At 38.7% G+C, this 17358-nt stretch overlaps 2 protein-coding genes across 10 annotated transcripts in view; one reads left to right on the plus strand and one right to left on the minus strand.

Moving 5' to 3' along the window:
- Positions 1-5128: 5128 nt before the first annotated feature.
- Positions 5129-14864, minus strand: DNAJA1 (DnaJ heat shock protein family (Hsp40) member A1). Of its 6 annotated transcripts, XM_039875583.1 has the most exons (11): positions 14735-14815; positions 14233-14290; positions 13993-14055; positions 13517-13658; positions 13187-13364; positions 11036-11140; positions 10100-10327; positions 7978-8092; positions 6690-6805; positions 6287-6387; positions 5285-5503 (listed from the first exon to the last, which is right to left on the minus strand). In XM_039875583.1, the coding sequence occupies exons 4-11, from the start codon at positions 13646-13648 to the stop codon at positions 5285-5287; spliced, it is 1194 nt and encodes a 397-aa protein (XP_039731517.1). In that variant the 5' UTR covers positions 13649-13658; positions 13993-14055; positions 14233-14290; positions 14735-14815. The 6 variants fall into 6 exon arrangements, with proteins under 6 accessions (XP_039731512.1, XP_039731517.1, XP_039731516.1 ...); XM_039875582.1 differs by lacking the exon at positions 14233-14290 and having other exon boundaries at positions 14735-14863; XM_039875580.1 differs by lacking the exon at positions 14233-14290 and having other exon boundaries at positions 13922-14055; positions 14735-14856.
- Positions 14865-15069: 205 nt separating this feature from the next.
- APTX (aprataxin) overlaps positions 15070-17358 on the plus strand; it is a 35499-nt gene continuing 33210 nt past the window's right edge. For 3 of the 4 annotated variants that reach the window (XM_039875587.1, XM_039875588.1, XM_039875593.1), the window contains exons 1-2: positions 15070-15462; positions 15677-15713. The gene's annotated coding sequence lies outside the window, so the exon portion shown is untranslated. Of the gene's footprint in view, positions 15714-17358 lie in introns of all 4 variants that reach the window. The other variant, XM_039875589.1, reaches the window with a different exon arrangement.

Below are 17358 nucleotides of genomic sequence, written 5' to 3' on the forward strand. Positions count from 1 at the left end.
CTTTTTGTATGTGAAGGAAGGTATAGCACTGAAAATGTTATTGTGCCAAAGAAAAATTAGGAAAGGACCTGAGACTTAGAGAAGTCTTTTCTGCTATGTGCATCATCACCAGTTAGCTAAAAGCTAAAAACTTAAAAGCCAGAAAAACCCTTGAAAATATTTTGCACAAGGGTGTCTCTTATGTTTCAATCAAAGGTGTTGAAAGATGAAGTGCCTGTGTTGATACATGAAGGTACTGTGCTAGGTACTATTTGAAGAAAGTGAGTTTGTGTAGTCCTTTTATGCCCCCTTTTAATTTTAGTATTTATCAGGTACAAACTAGTGGGGAGAGTTTTTAAATAACTTGAAATCTAGCCTGATCTTGTGTCTGGCATATAGTAATGCTCAATAGTGGCTGAATTAATTCTTAGCAGCACTAAGAAGTCTCTCTAATCATAGTCCCAAAACTAAAAAATTTCCTTTAGCCACAAAACCTGCAGCTGTTTGGCAGTATTGCATGCTGCCATTTTGAGTTGAACACAGCCACAAACCCATGAATTCATGTGAATGTAGCCTGCTATCTCAATGAAAAGACTGCTTAAGTAAAAGGAAGTTTAGGGTGGAAAAGAGGAAACAACTTATGCTAAAATTCCGTAGAAAAACCTTCAAGAAATTGGATTTTTGATTTAGCCCATGACGTAAACTGGCAGTTGTGAGATGCGGGCTTTCTGCCAAGGCTCATGAAGGTCAAGAATCTAGTCCACACGTTTGTTTGCTTATTCCGTCTAGGAATTTTTTATCAAACACCTGTTCCTGCATCTAGTGCTGAGAATGGTTAAAAAACCAGTTTCTGTTACGGGATAGGGAAGAAAAGCATGTAAAAAGAAGTAAATAGTGGGGTAAGGCTTTTTTCTTTTTTCTGATAATGTGAGGAAAGGCACCTAATCCAGTCCTACTGATTTAAGAAAGGCTTCCTGGAAGATTTCACCATAAAAGAACTAGCAGGAGCTGAAGGTAAAGGTGATCTAAGCAGAAGGTGCCTTTCCTGGCACTACAGCGCAGCACAGGTATATAATGGCAGGGCACATGCGGACAAACGGTGATATCCGGGGAAAGGAGAGGCCAGGATGGGGAACCATAAATGTTTTTTTTTTCTTTCTTTTAAAATAAAGTAACACATTAGTGTAACAAGTAAACGCAAATTTGAAAAAAAATGAATCTACCTTTCTCTGAAAAAGCCTTATGCATCTGCCTATAACTTCGTTTTGTACAAACCTAAAAACTGTTACGTTTATTTAAAAGTGGAAACTCCCGCTTCCCCTTACTCTGGGCCTAGCTTTTCTTAAGGCCCGTGTGGCCATCTCTCCAGAACAGAAGGAAAGGGGAGCCGCGGGGACAAAGGCCAAGGTAGGAGAAGCGCTGCCTGTTCTATTCCAACGGCCCCACGACTGCCCAGCTGTCTTTGCGCAGGGAGTGGGACATGACAGGGTTGGGCGGGCCGCGCATGCGCAAAGGTCCACAGTGAGCCCCTGCATAGGTCCCTGGTCTGGACCAGGCCCGAACAGCCCTAGAAGAACCTCTTACACTACTGTGGGCGCGTCAGTCCCCTACTGGAGCCAGCTGTCGGGCTGGAGGCATCTGACGGTGCGATTGGCTGCTTTTCGCTATATATTGACAGAGATCATGTTATTAGCCTCTCTTACCATAATGCCAGTGAGAGTTTAAACGAATGGGGGTGGGGCTGGATAATGGCAATCAATGGTGTGCTCCCCAAACTAAGCGTGTTGTGTCAGGTTTCTAGCACTTAAAATAAAACTTAAAATACATAGCATTAAATTTAACTTCATAAAGGTAATGACATTTACCTTTATCCCCCCTCAGTTTAATTTCAGGGCAACTTTTTTTTTTTTTAAATAGTCTCAGGTACAATTCAGTATCTTCTTCACCACTTTTATTTTTCAACTTGTATTACTACTAATAGTGGCATTTAATGAGCCCTTCCTTACTATATAAGCAGCCTTATTTAACTCTTAGGACCACTTAATGAAGTACCATAATACACATGAAGAAACAGGTTTCCACACCTTGCTCATGGAGCTAACATTGAAAACCAGGTGTGAATTAAAAGCTCCATTTCTTTATTCTCTTTTGACTCTTGCCGCTGTCAGTTCCTCTCCAAACTTTAGGTTTGGGCAGAGGTGAGGAATTCATGGATTTTCTCTGCATATTGTTGAAACTTATCTAAACTGGCCACAGGAAGTGAGATGAGTAGGAAGAGAACGACGAGTCTGAATTTGTCTTTGCCATCATTTGATTTTCTTCTGGGCCAGAACAGTGGCTGTCACTTGGTAACTTGTTAGAAAGCATATTCTCAGGTCCTACTCCAGACCTACAGAATCAGAAACTGGCAGTGACACTCGGCAAGCGTGCACAATTTGAGCACTAGTAGTAGACTAGAGGGCAGTTTCATCTATAAAGTTGTTCCTCGATATTCGTGGGCAATTGGTTCCTGGACCCCTGGCAGATACCAGCATCTGAAGATGCTCAGGTCCCTACACATCACTTCACTCTTGTTGCAAATTCATTTTCCTTTTTGGAATTTTCTGGGATTTTTTTCTCCATATATTTTCAGTGTGTGGTTACTTGAACCTGCGAATGCAGAACCCAAGGATACAGAGCCCACTGTACATTTTGATTCTTGTAGGACAAGGTTGCTGATAACCAAATTAAATGATTAAAGGTCCCAAACTTCAGAAATCCTTTAAGGAGCATATTTGTATTGTTGTAGCTTACTAGCATTTTCATTTATTGTGCTTTTAGTCTATGCTTCATTTTCCCACATTATTTCAGAATTTATTTGAAGTATGTCTATCTAAGCTGGTAAGCTGCCTTGGTCTGAGCCTCAAACTTACTTGCACTATCAAGAGCTGCCATTATTTGATCTTCCACGTTAATTCTGAAACATTACTGTCCTTGGTGGTTAATACAGCTATGTCCCCATGTTGGTGACATTGAAACTTGTCTGTACCTAACATCCTGATGCTTAGGCTACACCTACTCAATAACACTGAAATCCAGAGGGTGGGACATTTTTTTTATAGACTTCTCAGGTAACTCTAATTGTAGCCAAGGTTGAGAACTAGTACCACATGCAGGAGACCTCATAGTAGTAATCTCACATACAGTAAGGTTGACCACCACGTTCCACAGCACCCTCATGGGACATAACTGGCTTCTATTTCTATTCCCTGCAAATGTGAAATGTGTAGGAGGAACCAGCACAGAGACTCAGTGCTGAAGTTTGTGTGGATGCATTTGTATCTGTGACCTTAGTCAACTAAGAGGCATTTTGTTTTTACAGATTTCTAATACAAGCTTATCAGTTTCTGCCTCTCTAGGTTATCTATTTTCTTTTATTAAAGGTTTTTAAATTGTGGAAACATGAAATTATCCATTTTCAAGTGTACAACTCATTAGAATTACACCATGCATCCATCACTGTTATTTCCAAATATTTTTCATCACCCCAAACAGAAATGCTTATACACTAACTCTCCATTCTTTCCGACCTTGGTAATCTCTTTGCTAATTTGCCTAGATATTTATGTGGAAGTCCATAGTATTAGTCACGTATACGTACGTTGCATTTTGTTTACCCATCTGTGGGACGCATGGTTTCCCCTTTGGCTATTGTGAAAAATGTTATAATAAACATTGGCATGCAAATCTCTGAGTTAAGGAATGTTAATTACTGGGTCACATGGCAATTCCATGGTTGGCTTTTTAGGAGCTACCTAATTTTCCCATAGAAGGTGTATCAACCATGTAGCACCAACAATGTATAGGGTTCCAATTCTCCACATTCTCATCCAAATGAGGGTGGCTGCCTGGCACAGGTTGAAAACAGACAATCCAAGAATAATAGAAGAGAGACGTTATCAATTAGGAATGTGTCTAACAACACTCAAGATATCAAAACTATTAACATGGAGTTTGATTCCTTTTAACTCAAGTGTTTCCTATTGAGGGAAACTTAAGATGTGGGCCTTTTCCAGGTTGGAAATATTTAAGCTTCCTCCCGATTACAGGAGATGCAGAACCACAGACAGGATCAATAGGCAAAAAGCTCTTTCTTCAGTGTTTGCCAAGTGTTTTAACCCCCCATTTTTGGGCTCATTACTCACCCTGACTTTTCATTCCCATTCTTGTTTAATATTAAACATTAACTATAGTTAAATAGGTTTTTTTGTTACTCATTTTAACTACATGAGAAGTTACTTAGTGAAAAGCTAATGCTTTCTTCTGGGAAAAAAAAGGCCTGCAGTGACACATTGGAAATGCTTTGTAATCAGTATATTAAGGACACATTCATACATTTCAAGAATTGCTTAAATTCTGATACCAGATTTAAGCTTGTGAACATGACTTTTAAACATACAATTAAAGCTATTCATCATAATTTGCTATACTACCAACATTGAATTACAGTTACTTTGGAGCATAAGTTAAATGGTTTAAAGTAAGCCTGTAACACCTAAAAAACACCTTTCTATCTCATACATGCAAAATACTCCTCCATGTAAAGGTCTCATCACTCTAAGTTAGCCTGCTCCAGTAGTCACTACTCAGGCTTATCGTGGTCCAAAAAGAAAAAAATGTAACCAAGGACTGATATATTTTTAAAAAAGATGGCACAGCAGAAGGGAATACAATTCTACAAGTGCAAGCCCTCAAGCAGCAGCTTATTATGATAAATCCCTTCTTTATAAAGGTATCATTATCTATTACTGATACCACAGGCTAAATTATGTAGCATGCCATCTTCAAGTAACAGTTGAGGCAATAGAATAAATGCAGAAGCATCACAATAAATCCCATTTAACGCAACTATACAGACTAACACTTGTCTACAAATTTTTTGTCTGATTGCCAGTTAAATACAGTTTTAACTTCATAGCTTAACAATTAAGGGTCATACACTGAAGTCAATACATATACCTAGCATTTCAGTCTAAACTATTCCATGTACATAGCTGAAATTACAAAGTATGGCCTAACAAATGCTAGGGGGAAGTTTTTTTAACGTAGTTTTTACAGGTATTAAACTTATCTTGCACACTGAAGTCATCATACATACTGGGCAAAGTCAGAGCTTTTATATTTGAGTTTATTCTTCATTTAACTTTTAAAACACTACTATAATTGAATATTAAAACAAAAACAATAGCAAGTAGTGAGCATATTATAGTCCTTCACTCATTCACTACAGCATATAAAATGCCAGCAGTGTTATTCACTGGCCCCATTAAGAGGTCTGACACTGAACACCACCCCTAGGATGATGTTCATCATCCTCATATGCTTCTCCATTGTAATGGCGCCGTCTTTCTTGATTTGGATCAAAGTCCACCAGTTCTACCTGGTCCATTTCATCAGTCTCTTCTACTTCCTTCCTTTCAGGTAAGAGTTTTTCAAGCAAAGAGAGTTTATCAGGAGAGAGAAAACCATTCTCAGGAAAGTTTACCTATAAAAAGAAATTTCTACTTTAAGTTCAATTTGATTTACTTCATCATTAGCTCCTTAAATTACTGTTAACCCATTTTCCCTAGAAAGACGCATGTAATTATACAATCTTTTACTGAATTTGCCAAACCCAAGTTAGAACGCATGTTCTAAAAGGCACAGCCATCTAAAACTCTGAACCAGAGGTTCAGGACACAAGTAAGGTCTTTTTAAAAAATGATGCTACTAAAACTGCACTTTAACAATCATTGTTCCATTCAGCAAATATTTTATACGAAAACCCTTGCTAAGACATTCTAATCCCTTTTAACAGATTAATGTAAACAAAGTTATTCTTACTAAAAAGATAGTCTTCCTTTACCCAAAGATGTTTTTAATGTTATTTGTGGGTAAGAGGCCAATGTGATTGAGAAAAATGCTTGAGTTGCTTTATGAACCATCTTATTAACAAATCAAGTACTGTAGTATTTTGCCCCAAATCCGTAAGTTATTTTAAGGCCTTTGGTTGAACTTTAAAATCCTACATATAGCCTTTCATTAATAAATTATCTGCTTGCTATGCACCCCTTCTCCACCAATCTTTAATAGCCTAATAAGAAAGCAAACAAACCTAATCCCAACTTATTAACAAAGAATGCTCAACATGACAATAGTATTAGATCAGTTTGTTTCTGACAAGGGTGAATATAAATTTGTTTTTTGCCATTAAGAAAATGTATTTCTAATTATCAGATTTTACTAAGCTAATCATTCTCAAGAAGTCCTACAGTACTTTATAGCTTACCTTGAATTCGATAATTAGGCGACCCTTTTCATATGGTCTACGATAAATTGGCATGCCTTCATTTAGCACACATTTGATATCTCCATGTTTGACGATCTGACCTAAAAACATTGAAGCCAAGTTTTTCCTTAAATATAGTCACATTTTTTTATGAGGCAGAGAAAAAAAAATGGAGGAATGACCTAATTCATTGACACGAGTAAATTTATGTGAGCAATCCCGTTACTTTTCATTTATGAATTTTCTAGAGGCTTTCAAAAGAGCCAAGACTATATGATTTCAGCTAAGCTCACAAGAAGGGTATGTAATTAAGCAAGTAAAATCCCAATTTTCTCAGTGCCTATACTATCGGCAGACCATGAGAATACTAGAATAGAAAGAGAAGCTCATCTAGTTACCATACCTGGATGAGAGGTGATGACTATGGTTCGGTTGTCAAGAGTAGATATTGGCTTTTGGAAGCCACATAATGCTTCAACCAGCTGTATGTCCATACACATGAAAAGGTCTTCTCCTCGTCTGTATCAATATGAATATGGCGCATGCTCAGATCTTTCAAATCATCACTATTACAAGTACCACAACAGCAGCAAGGTATCTTTCACAAAGATGCCCTTTCTCCCCCACTCTAAAAACAGATTTGAGAACTGAGAATAACAAATATATGGAACTCCGCAGCACCAATTCCTGGACAAGGCTTCAGAATCCCTCCATGTACTTTACCACTTAGGCAGTCTCTACCACCTATCATCCTGAATTGTTTCATTACCTAATTTTAAATCTAGTTTCTGACATAGAGGGAGAGAAAATTCTCAAAGGAGTGAGTATAAAAGCAAGCAAACATACCTAGGTTCAGGGTTATTTAGGCTCTATGCAATTAAATAAGCGTATGGCCAATTTCGAGCAATACAAAGATTTTCTTTATTGATGTATACGAATTAAAGTGCCTGGTACATTATGAACACCACCTTTTATATTTAGTAATAGCTCATTTCCTCCTCCTTGTGCTTAGACATTCTTATTTTCCCTATTAGCATCTTTAATAGGCAAAATACTCTCCAGAAAAATTGATAGCCTAAAAATCTGGAGCTTGATACCATTTCCCACTACTGTTGAGACACTTGCACAATGTCCTCTTATAATTAATTAAAAACCAGTTTCTTCAGATGTCATTTCCAGCATACACTGTTAACCATCAGTCCTTCCTTTCACTCTAAGTTTGTTATAAATACAAACTTAAACATTTCCCAGTAATAGGACTGAAATTTACACACTATTTTGGTTTTTAGTAGAGATGGTTCTAGACACTTTACAATTAAAAGCAACCCAAGTTACTACAAACTCAGGTTTGAAACTGGTGAGAGCTTTAGGGCAAAATTTTGTCCAGGTAAGTTTCCCCTAATCCATCTGTTTATACTCATATAAAACATCTAATTGAAGTATACCCTTCAAATTCCAGATTACTTACCAATCTACATAAATTTAGACAAGCTAAAATCTGAATTTTAGTCTAAAATAAAAATTTTAATGAACAGCCTTTTAGAAAAGACATTATACATAACCTAATTCTTCCTCTATACTTTTCTATTTATAAGAAGTATGTTCTAAGAATAATGTAAAAGTTACTTAATTTTTTAAAAATACCCCAAATATGCAAGGTATCAGGTTTGAGTATTTGATTAAATTTTTACCGAGTAAAAACAGCATGGTCCTTCTGATCTAAAACAATGATAATATCTCCGGGCTCCAGTCCTGGTTCTTGGTCTCCTTCACCATGGAATGTTATCTTCTGGCCATCTTTCATGCCTGAAAACAAAAGGTTAATACTCTTATTTATCACCTAAATAAGGTCAGATTCTCAGTCTATTAAGAAACACAGGTGCATATATTTGTATGCATAGAAAAATGCTGAAGTTTATAGAGATGATTAAGAATGCCTATATGATTAGATCAATCCAATTTCTTACTGAAGAAAACTATCATAGTGAAGAACACAAACTCTAGAGGCAAACAAACCAGGCCTCAATTCTCAGAGCTGCTATTTACTACTAGCTGGACTACCCTAGGGAAGCAAGTAGCCGAACTTTCCTAAACACCAACTTTCCTATAGAGACCCACCCTCGTGAGGCCTGTTGTGAGGATTATAAAAAAAAGGTCGATGCTGGCACCAAATCAGTGACTGGAACACATTATAACCATAAACATTATTTCGTCACTTAACCTACATCAAATTATTTCTATTAAGTCTAACAGGGGCATATATCAAGACATTCTTCTATGGTATTAGCAGTATTTACACATAGAAAACATATATATACGGCCATCTAAACAATTAAAAACTCCATAACCTTTTTGAAGAACGATTATTTAGTTCCCTTAAAAAAATAATTATGCTGGATACTCCCTTCAGCTCATGTGGTTAGCGTCAAAAGGGGAGAGAGGTATTTTTCAAGAGGGCAAAAATTTCTTAAAGGCTACTATATTTTACTAAGAGTCTCTCCTTCCTATCTCTGGCCCATTATTTAAGTTCAGTAAGGGTTTACTGAGACAATATCTCCTTAAACACAATTCATGTAATGTGTTTGCTGATCATTACACTTCAGTAGTTATTTCCTGATAATTTTCTGAATTGATGATCAGTGAGGTCACCCAACAAGAGCACCTTTTCATGTTTTGTTACAGAAAATATCGAATCTATATAAACGTAGCCAATAGTACAATTCCTATGTATCTATTAATCTAGGTATCAACTCATGACTAATATTTCACATATACTTTCACCTACATATGTGAAGCAAAACCCAGATATACCAATAAACTCACAAATACTTCAGTACGTAGCTCTAAAAATATAAGGACTTAAACCACAATACCAGTATCCTACACTGACAAAACTAAACAACCTGGCTTTAATCATTCATGGGGCAGCAATGTGGCTGTCTCGTTACACTAGTGAAACAAATACATCTAAGTTTTGCTGGTTGTTCCAATACTGTAGAGTATGGTAAGTGCAGAATAAATGGCTTCACTTGCAATTAATGCCCTCTTAAGTACATACTGTTGGTAGCAACAGGGGAACATCTTACTGGAGGGGAAAAATTGAAACCTACTAAACATAGGCCAATTAAGAAAAAAAAAATAGAAGGCAGTTATTATGATTCATATGGGAGAAAATTAATGCAGAGGCTTAAGCTATTTGAGATGTATATATTGAGATGTTCATATTAACAGCTCCGAATCAGAACGCAGAGTATATAACTAGTTTCATTTTAAAAGTCAAGTCTCAAATTACCATGTTATTTAAGAATAGCAAATTAGAGAATTTACTCTGAAGTTATATAAATTTGAAAAAAATCAATATTCATAATCTGAGTTCCTACAAATCAACAAAACATTAGAAAAAGTTCAAGAGAATATTAATTTTAATGAGCCCCCCCATTCAACTAAATCCCCTTTCTCCCAAATCCTTCAAAGTACACATATCCCTCAACTGAGTGAGTCTTAAGGAACTTAATGCGTGCAAAAAACTGCAAGAAAAAAAAGGTGGTGGAACTACTGATTTAATGAAAAAGGAGTCTGGAACACTATTCAATCGTTCACTGATGTCAGTATTCTATTTAGTAAGGCGATCCCAAATGTATTCCCTATAAATGCATAAAAATGTCTAGACGGAAAAAGATCATTTACTACATAGCTAAGATATCTTTGGGTGATAACATCACACACATCTAACCCTACTGACAACCATTTTGAACAATTATAAAATTTAATGTTAATAAGTACTCAAGAATTTAGAAATGGCTGAGAACTTACCTTTGTCAATATGAACTTCTAGAATCTTCTTCTCTCGTACTATCTTTCTTCCATTGCAGCTTTTACATCTATCTTTAGGACTGATCCGTTCCCCATGGCCCTGGCACTCCATGCACACAGACTGAATTTGCTGAACCATTCCAGGTCCTATCTGATGAATTCTTATTTGCATCCCAGTACCTCGGCAATTGGGACAGCACTCTACTGCTCCTTTCTTACCACCTCGGCCTAATAGTTTAAAAAAATATTAAATTATGTTTGCTTTGTGTTGGATACAATAATGAATGTTTTAACAAGATAGTTCCTAAACACTACACTTTATTAATATTTGCAAGGTGTGATGGAATGCTGCCCTAAGACCTATAATTTAGCCCTTTTGACAAAATATAGCTGTAATCAGCTTCAGTTATCTATAAACATAAACACCGTTTCCAAGGAGCCATTTCAGAATTTTGAATTTTATACACATGCTCCCAAAGCACAATTCATAGGACATACTTTACCTGTTAGATGAGAACATTTTAGTTTTTTTTTAGAAGGTACTGTATATTCAACAAATAATTTGTTCTTATAAAAAGCTTAGAGATTCACAGCTAACTTGTCCCTAAACAACTGAGAGTCCAAAAAGAGGGCACTGTTTAAATATTGGACAATGAAGCCACTGAAATGATTTTTAGAGAAAACGTGTTTGTCTCTGACCAATGTTGAGGCAAAAAAAAAATGACACCAAATTATATTGATCCAAACTACATTTAAAATATCCACATAAAAAAGTGCTGATATTTTACCAGTATTTCTCTAGGTGGTACATTTAGATGGTTTTCTTTATACCAGCATTCTCTTAAGATTTAGGTGGTATATTATTTGCCAGCTTTGTATCTCCGTAAAGGCTTCAATTCCATTTTAAGTTATACTGAAGATGTTAAAAGACCATACCTTCACATTTGTCACAAATCACATTCTTTTGCAGAGCTAGTTTTCTTGTTGCACCATTATATAAATCTTCTAAGGTTACTGAGAGTTGATGCACAACATTTTTACCTAGAACAAAATATTGCTCATTAAAAATCTAAGATGCTGCATTTTGTGTTCAATGCACTATAAAATGGTAAAGGATAATGAAAGATGAGGCTCACAGCATATACCTGTTGAGTACCTATTATATACCTAGAATGTTGGCCATGTTATCAACACATGATCATCAAACTGTAACATAATTTCAGATGAAGAAAATTAGGTGAGATTAAGTAATTTATCTAATAATGTAGTTCTGGCCATCTTATGAACTATGGCAATCAAAAATATTAACTGCAAAATCACTTGAAAACCAATGTTATTTAAACAGACACATTTCACAATAATTATTCTAACTGCATTTTTCTTTCACTTACTATGATATTAAGCAACATGGCCTATTACTTCAACCAAAAATTCTCCAGCATACTGTTCCAGCTAATCAAGATTGGCCAGGAAAGCTGATGTACAATATCAATTCCTATTTCTTCCTGAAGCAGGAACAGTACATTTATTGCTTGGCCAGCACTAGTTTAAAGACTAGATTTTTCATATCCTTTATCATAGTGCTGTCCAAAATAACCTTCTAAAGTGGTGGAAACATTTTATATCTGTGCTACCTATCCAACACAATAACAAATAGTCACATGTAGCTTTTGAGCACATATGCCTCTTGCAGTTAAGGAACTGAATTTTTCTCTTTATCACCTAAATTTAACATGGCCAATGGCTACAAAAGACTGTCATATCTCAGAATGGAAAGTAAACAGTGAAGATCACATGAGGACACTGAGGCTACAGAAATGAAGTCACCTGCCAATGGTTATTAAGTTCCTAGCTAGTGATTCTTCCACGAGGACTTTATCCACCACAAAACAGTACCACCTTATGCCTAAGTGCAAAAAGTTCTCAAACTCCTATGTGCAGAACATGTTTGTTAGGAACATTTTTAGTTTCCAATAAAGTGTGACGTATCATCAATTATATCTGTTCTGCTCCTAGCTCTACCTGTGGGTTCTGTTATCACAAATACAGTCCCATGTAGTTGTTTCCAGCATGCTGAAAGCTGCCCTTCTTACTTTAGCTTTATCGAGCTGGGAGTATAGGGAAGGAAAAAAAAAAAGTCTTTGTTTAATTAGGCAAGTATTTTCTGTTATCACACACAAAAACTGACCTTTCATTGAGCTAAATTACATAGAAGAGTTTGCTAATCAATTCACTATTCAAAAATAAATTAAAAAATAAACACTACTTTTCTGTGGGACAAACCATTCTAGGCAATTGATTTTGATTGCAAACTGTCTTGAGGTAAATTTCTTAAAAATAAAAACATCTTTCGAGAAAAAAGTAAATTTACAATTTTCAGTCTTTCTGAACTTTAAAAAGCTCAAAGTGAAATTTAATGGTTTGCCTATTCCTTATTTGATGGGCTCTACCCATTAGCCCTTGTTTGTGTAAACTACAGTGGGAACAAAGTGAGATTGAATGGAACACTGTATTCCTGTAAAGAATAGTTCTACAGCCAGGCAATGACAGTTCTGATATTAAGGGCACGTATTTTGATACAACAAAGCTGAAGGAAAATTAAACAGATTGCACGTTATTTAGACATAATTCTATATTCCAATCCTGACTCTACCAATGCCTTGCTTCATATAACCACGAGGCAAGTTTAGGTTTCTGAACTTTAACTCACTTCCAACTGAATAAGGCCTCAGTACCTCCCACTACGCGGTGGTGGTGGGTGTCAAGTAAAATTTGTTCTGTATGTAAAAAAGGCTTTGAAAATTATGTTTCTATACTTTTTCCTTTAATGCTTGATAACCTTATTGAAGTGTGGTATGTACCTAAGAGCTATGGAAGGACTCACGTGTTAACGCTGGATTGGTTTAGCTAATTTTAGTGACATCAAATCTCGTTTAAAAAGAACTATACCATAAATCAAAATGGCAGTTTCCAGTTTGCAACATTATACCAACATGTAAATCAACACTTAAAACAGGTGACTTCTCAAGAATTTGCTCTGACCAAGGGCTACTTTGAAGTGCTACATGTGGACCAGATTATTCTTACCTCTTCTTTCTCTCTGCATTCTTCCTCCTCCTCCAAAAAACATATCAAAGATGTCCATGGGGGAGCCAAAACCACCACCTGCTCCACCTTCTTTAATCGCCTGTTCTCCTCCTTTGTCATATAATTCTCTTTTCTTTGCATCAGAGAGCACTTCATAAGCTTGAGAAATCTGTTTAAACTGTTTGAGAAAAGGGGAATAAATCCTGCTTACAAAAAAGCATCACATAGCATAGCCACTACATTAGACATACTTAATTTCAGGTTGTAATGAACTATCATACATCTGATGAAATATTCAGCTATGTTTATGCGTATGAATACAAAACTTGCCTTCTCTCCTTCATTTGGATTCTTATCAGGGTGGTACTTCAAGGCCAACTTCCTGTAAGCCTTTTTCAATTCTTCCTGGGTGGCATTGGGTTTGACTCCCAAAACATCATAGTAAGTGGTTTCTTTCACCATTTTTGACAGCCTGAAATAAAATACAATTTTAGCCGACTTTCAACCGGTAGTTTCAATGAGTAAAATCAGAGTTAAGGCAAAGAAATCTATTATTTACCAAATCTGATAAGAACCCCGCCTTCCACAAACTTCACAGAGTAACAATTCTTTTGATAATTTAATTGTAAATTCTAACAAACTAAATAGAAGCTAATAACTATCAGGGAATAACTCAAAAGCCTCTTTCTATAACAGCTGGTTCCCACTCTCCCCCACGATAGCCTCCATACTAACGCGACTATTATCTGGATTTCTCCTGTTTCCCTTTCCCAGCAGTGACGGAAGTAATCAAAAGGAGCACTAACAGGTTCAGTCCATCGGTTACTACATTATCATTGTTTCTGGTAAATCCGATTGAGCCACACACTCTATAGAAAAAAAATAAACATCTGGGTACAAGGGAGGCAGGGAGTGGTTTGTGAAATTGATTAAGACCGCCAGCTTCCCTCCCCCTCAATCCTGAAGATGTTTCCCAATCACAGAACTCATAAGCTCCTCCACTTTGACCACCGAACCCCTCGCCCCCGCAAGCCAGGGTAGCTTACACGTCGTTGGGTTCCCTTCTGCACTTGACGCCGACCGTTACCGTTTCCTTTTCTCTCTCTCACCCAGAATCGAAGGGGTGGGAGAAGTCCAGCCCTCAACAAAGAGGAGGGGAGACCGGAGAAGCGAAACTGTAGCCTCCGCCCCGTTCCTCCCGCAGCCCCTCGCCCTTGGCTCCTTCTGCGCGTGCGCACAGAGTCGCCCACCCCCACCAGGGAGAGCGGGGGGAGGGGGCGCGCACGGAGGAAAAGCCTAAGGCGGCAGGTCCTTGGAGACCTCAGGGAGGTTGAGTAGTGGGCGAAGCTTCGTGAACGGTCTCGGACCGGGGATAGTTTGTCAGGGTACCACACCAGCCCTCCAAAAAGGGAATCGTGGATCCTGGAACCAACAACCCTCCCGCCCACGCGGAGCCAACCGCCTCCGGACCGCGGCTCCATCTGGCTTCCCAGCGATGCCAATGGCGCCAGCCTTGGGTCGTGGGAAAGCACAAGAGCTGAAACTCACCGGTGAGCAGGCCGAGGCCGGTGTGGGGGAGCGGGAAGGAGCGCGTCGCTGTGCGCAGCTCGGGCAGCGGCCGCTCCTCCGCCTCTCACCCAGCGTTCTGGAAAGTTCCTCCCGGTGCGCTGCAGCCGTCTTTTGTAGCCGAGCCCAGGCGCGTCACCCGCCGGAAGTCCCGCCCCTCCCGCCGCTGCCACCGCCCGGCGGTTACCTGGGCAACCGCGCGGGGGAGCTCGGGCTGCGGTGGGCTGTGCTGAAGGGCCTTGTGGGGGTGGGCCTGAGCCCGGGTTTCTCGCGCTCCTGGAACTTTCTGGAGCCTCTTCCACTCGGCCGGAGAGTGAGCAAATCTCCGGCGGTAGCGGGGATAGCCCAGGAGCGCTGCAATTATGAGCTAACTCGGGGTTCCCAAATCAGTGGCGTGGCGGTCGCCGCCGCCTGCGAGGACTGCGAGGGCCCCGGAACAGGACCGCGGGGCGGGCGCTGTATGCGGAACGGGATACTTTCAGAACAAAGCCGTGCTCCACCTCCACTCCGCTGCCCCCTCATTTACCTCTTTCGGCGTCTCTTACCGGCTGGTTCTTTAACCCTGAGGTTCTGGGAACCCACTAATCAAGAAATGCTGAGCAAGATGGGCCTGGGCCCCAGAGCAGTCTCACAGGCCTTGGATCTTGCTCCTTTTCGCGCGCAGTCTATGGCCCCTTAATTCTACGTGCGAAGTTGGAAGAGCTCTTTGTGTAAGCCCAGGCTCTCGTACTCTCGTTATCTGCCTTGGGTCTTGCTGTCTCCTACACAGTGGGCTCAGGGCAGCGCTAAACAGGGAAACTTTTGCAATGCTTTTGAGCAAACAGGGCCGTGAACTTGTTTCTGGCCAGGCGTTCACCTGGTTTGGCTTTGTGAAGATACAGAATTGCACAAAGAATGCTAACGTATTTTATTTGACTTTTTAAGGTCCCACCAGTCTGAACCTGCATCTACAGTCTGCAAAGTGAGTCCCTGGGCTTTCAAACGTTGGGAGGGGGTATATTGGAAAATGAAGTCAGTCTCAAGTAACACAATAAACGTAGAAATACTATCTAGCTTCAAGAAAGCTGGAGATGAAAAGTTGCAAAAGCCCGGTTTACATCGCTTATATTTTTAGTGGGGAGACGGACAAATCGACGAACTATGAAGGAACCACGTGATACAGGTCCGCAGGGGGAAACTCCTATATTAATCTGATGAAACGGGGAAAACTTCCCTGGGAGAGTGGCAGTTGAGCTGAGTTTTAAAGAAGGGAGAAGAGCTTTCGCAACAAAGGACAAGGTACAAAGTAAAGCTAAGGTTAAGGTGTGAAAGAATATGAGGTTTTAATCAAATTTCAAGTAATTGGATATAGCCAGAGCTAAGTGGGCTGAAATGGCAGGAGGTGAGGCTTCAGGACGAGTTGGGGTACACCTCTTGGTAAATCTTGCTAAACTAGGGATTTTGAACTTGACCCTGGAGGCATGCCAATGTGTATCTCCTCACAGCCTTACCTCTTTTGATTAAATTGGGCACTCCAGTTGCACTGAGCTATCTGCAGTTTCCCAAATGCAATTTTTCACCTCCGTGCTTTTGCTCTGGTTGTCAAACACCCAGTTTTTCCAATCTTAGTTGTTACCTTTTCAAATATTACCTTTGGTATAAAGTTTTTAAACCAGTAGTTAAAAGTATGATACTGCAGGGCAGGATACTAGGGCTTGGTAATATAAAAATCAGGTAAGTCATGGCCCTTGCCTTCAAAGAGTTCACCACTAAAGAATGAATTGTGTGATAAATTCCCATACGAGAGGACAATTGGGGTGCTGAGTAGGGAAACCTTGCACCGTCTAAATGAGTATCCCAGGCTGAGAGAACAGCAGAACAATAATAAATATTGTACCTATGTTGTGTAGGCATTGTAGTCCTAAAGTCCCTACTTTGATGTAACAATTTTCTGAATCTGACACTGGTTAAGCATATGACAAGCATCAGAATAGTGTATATCCAAACACTTGAAGAGTTTCCATAATAAATGTTACGACGTCTAGTGTTTTCTTAAATATAACCATGTTTAGTGTTTCTTTTTGAGGGCAGAACCCAGTTGAAATCTCCACAACTTTTAGATGGAAGAGATATATAAACACGATACCATCTTGAGGCTGTCAACATAAGGCTATTAAATGCGATACTGAAAATACTTTTAAAATTTGCAAGCTCATTGAGCATAATTCTTTATTAACAATAACGAGCATAAAAAATTAACTAAGTAAAGGAAAACTATGTACTTTTTTGCTTGTATGTGCATAGAATAGTTCAGAAGGCTACCCCAAAACTTGTAATATGGTTGCTTGTGGGGAGATCTGGGTGCTGGGCAAAGGCCAATGGGAGGGAGACATTTCGCAAAATACTCTTGTAACTTTGGAAATACCCATTTTACTGTAGTACTTATTTAAAAATTAAATTATATATACTCCGTTTGACACTTTTTTCTTCATAGAAATTTATCTCAGTGGTGCTGAAAATAGGTCCTGATGAATATTCTAGTTTTTCATAATAGAAGTTAACACTTTTAAGAAGCATTTTTATTTACATAAAATACAAGCACTTTACCAATAATTTAGTATGTGACC

The sequence above is a fragment of the Pteropus medius genome, unplaced genomic scaffold (genome assembly GCF_902729225.1).
Source record: "Pteropus medius unplaced genomic scaffold, Ma_sr-lr_union100, whole genome shotgun sequence".
Classification (NCBI taxonomy): Eukaryota; Metazoa; Chordata; class Mammalia; order Chiroptera; family Pteropodidae; genus Pteropus; species Pteropus medius.

What these genes read in the sequence shown, in the direction of transcription:
- DNAJA1 (XM_039875578.1), bottom strand. Translation starts at nt 13,648, where the DNA reads ATGGTGAAAGAAACCACTTACTATGATGTTTTGGGAGTCAAACCCAAT. An exon ending in ATCCAAATGAAGGAGAGAAG is followed by an intron (nt 13,365 to 13,516) that starts GCAAGTTTTGTA and finishes TTTCTCAAACAG; the next exon opens with TTTAAACAGATTTCTCAAGC. An exon ending in AGTCATCACCTCTCATCCAG is followed by an intron (nt 6,388 to 6,689) that starts GTATGGTAACTA and finishes CAATGTTTTTAG; the next exon opens with GTCAGATCGTCAAACATGGA.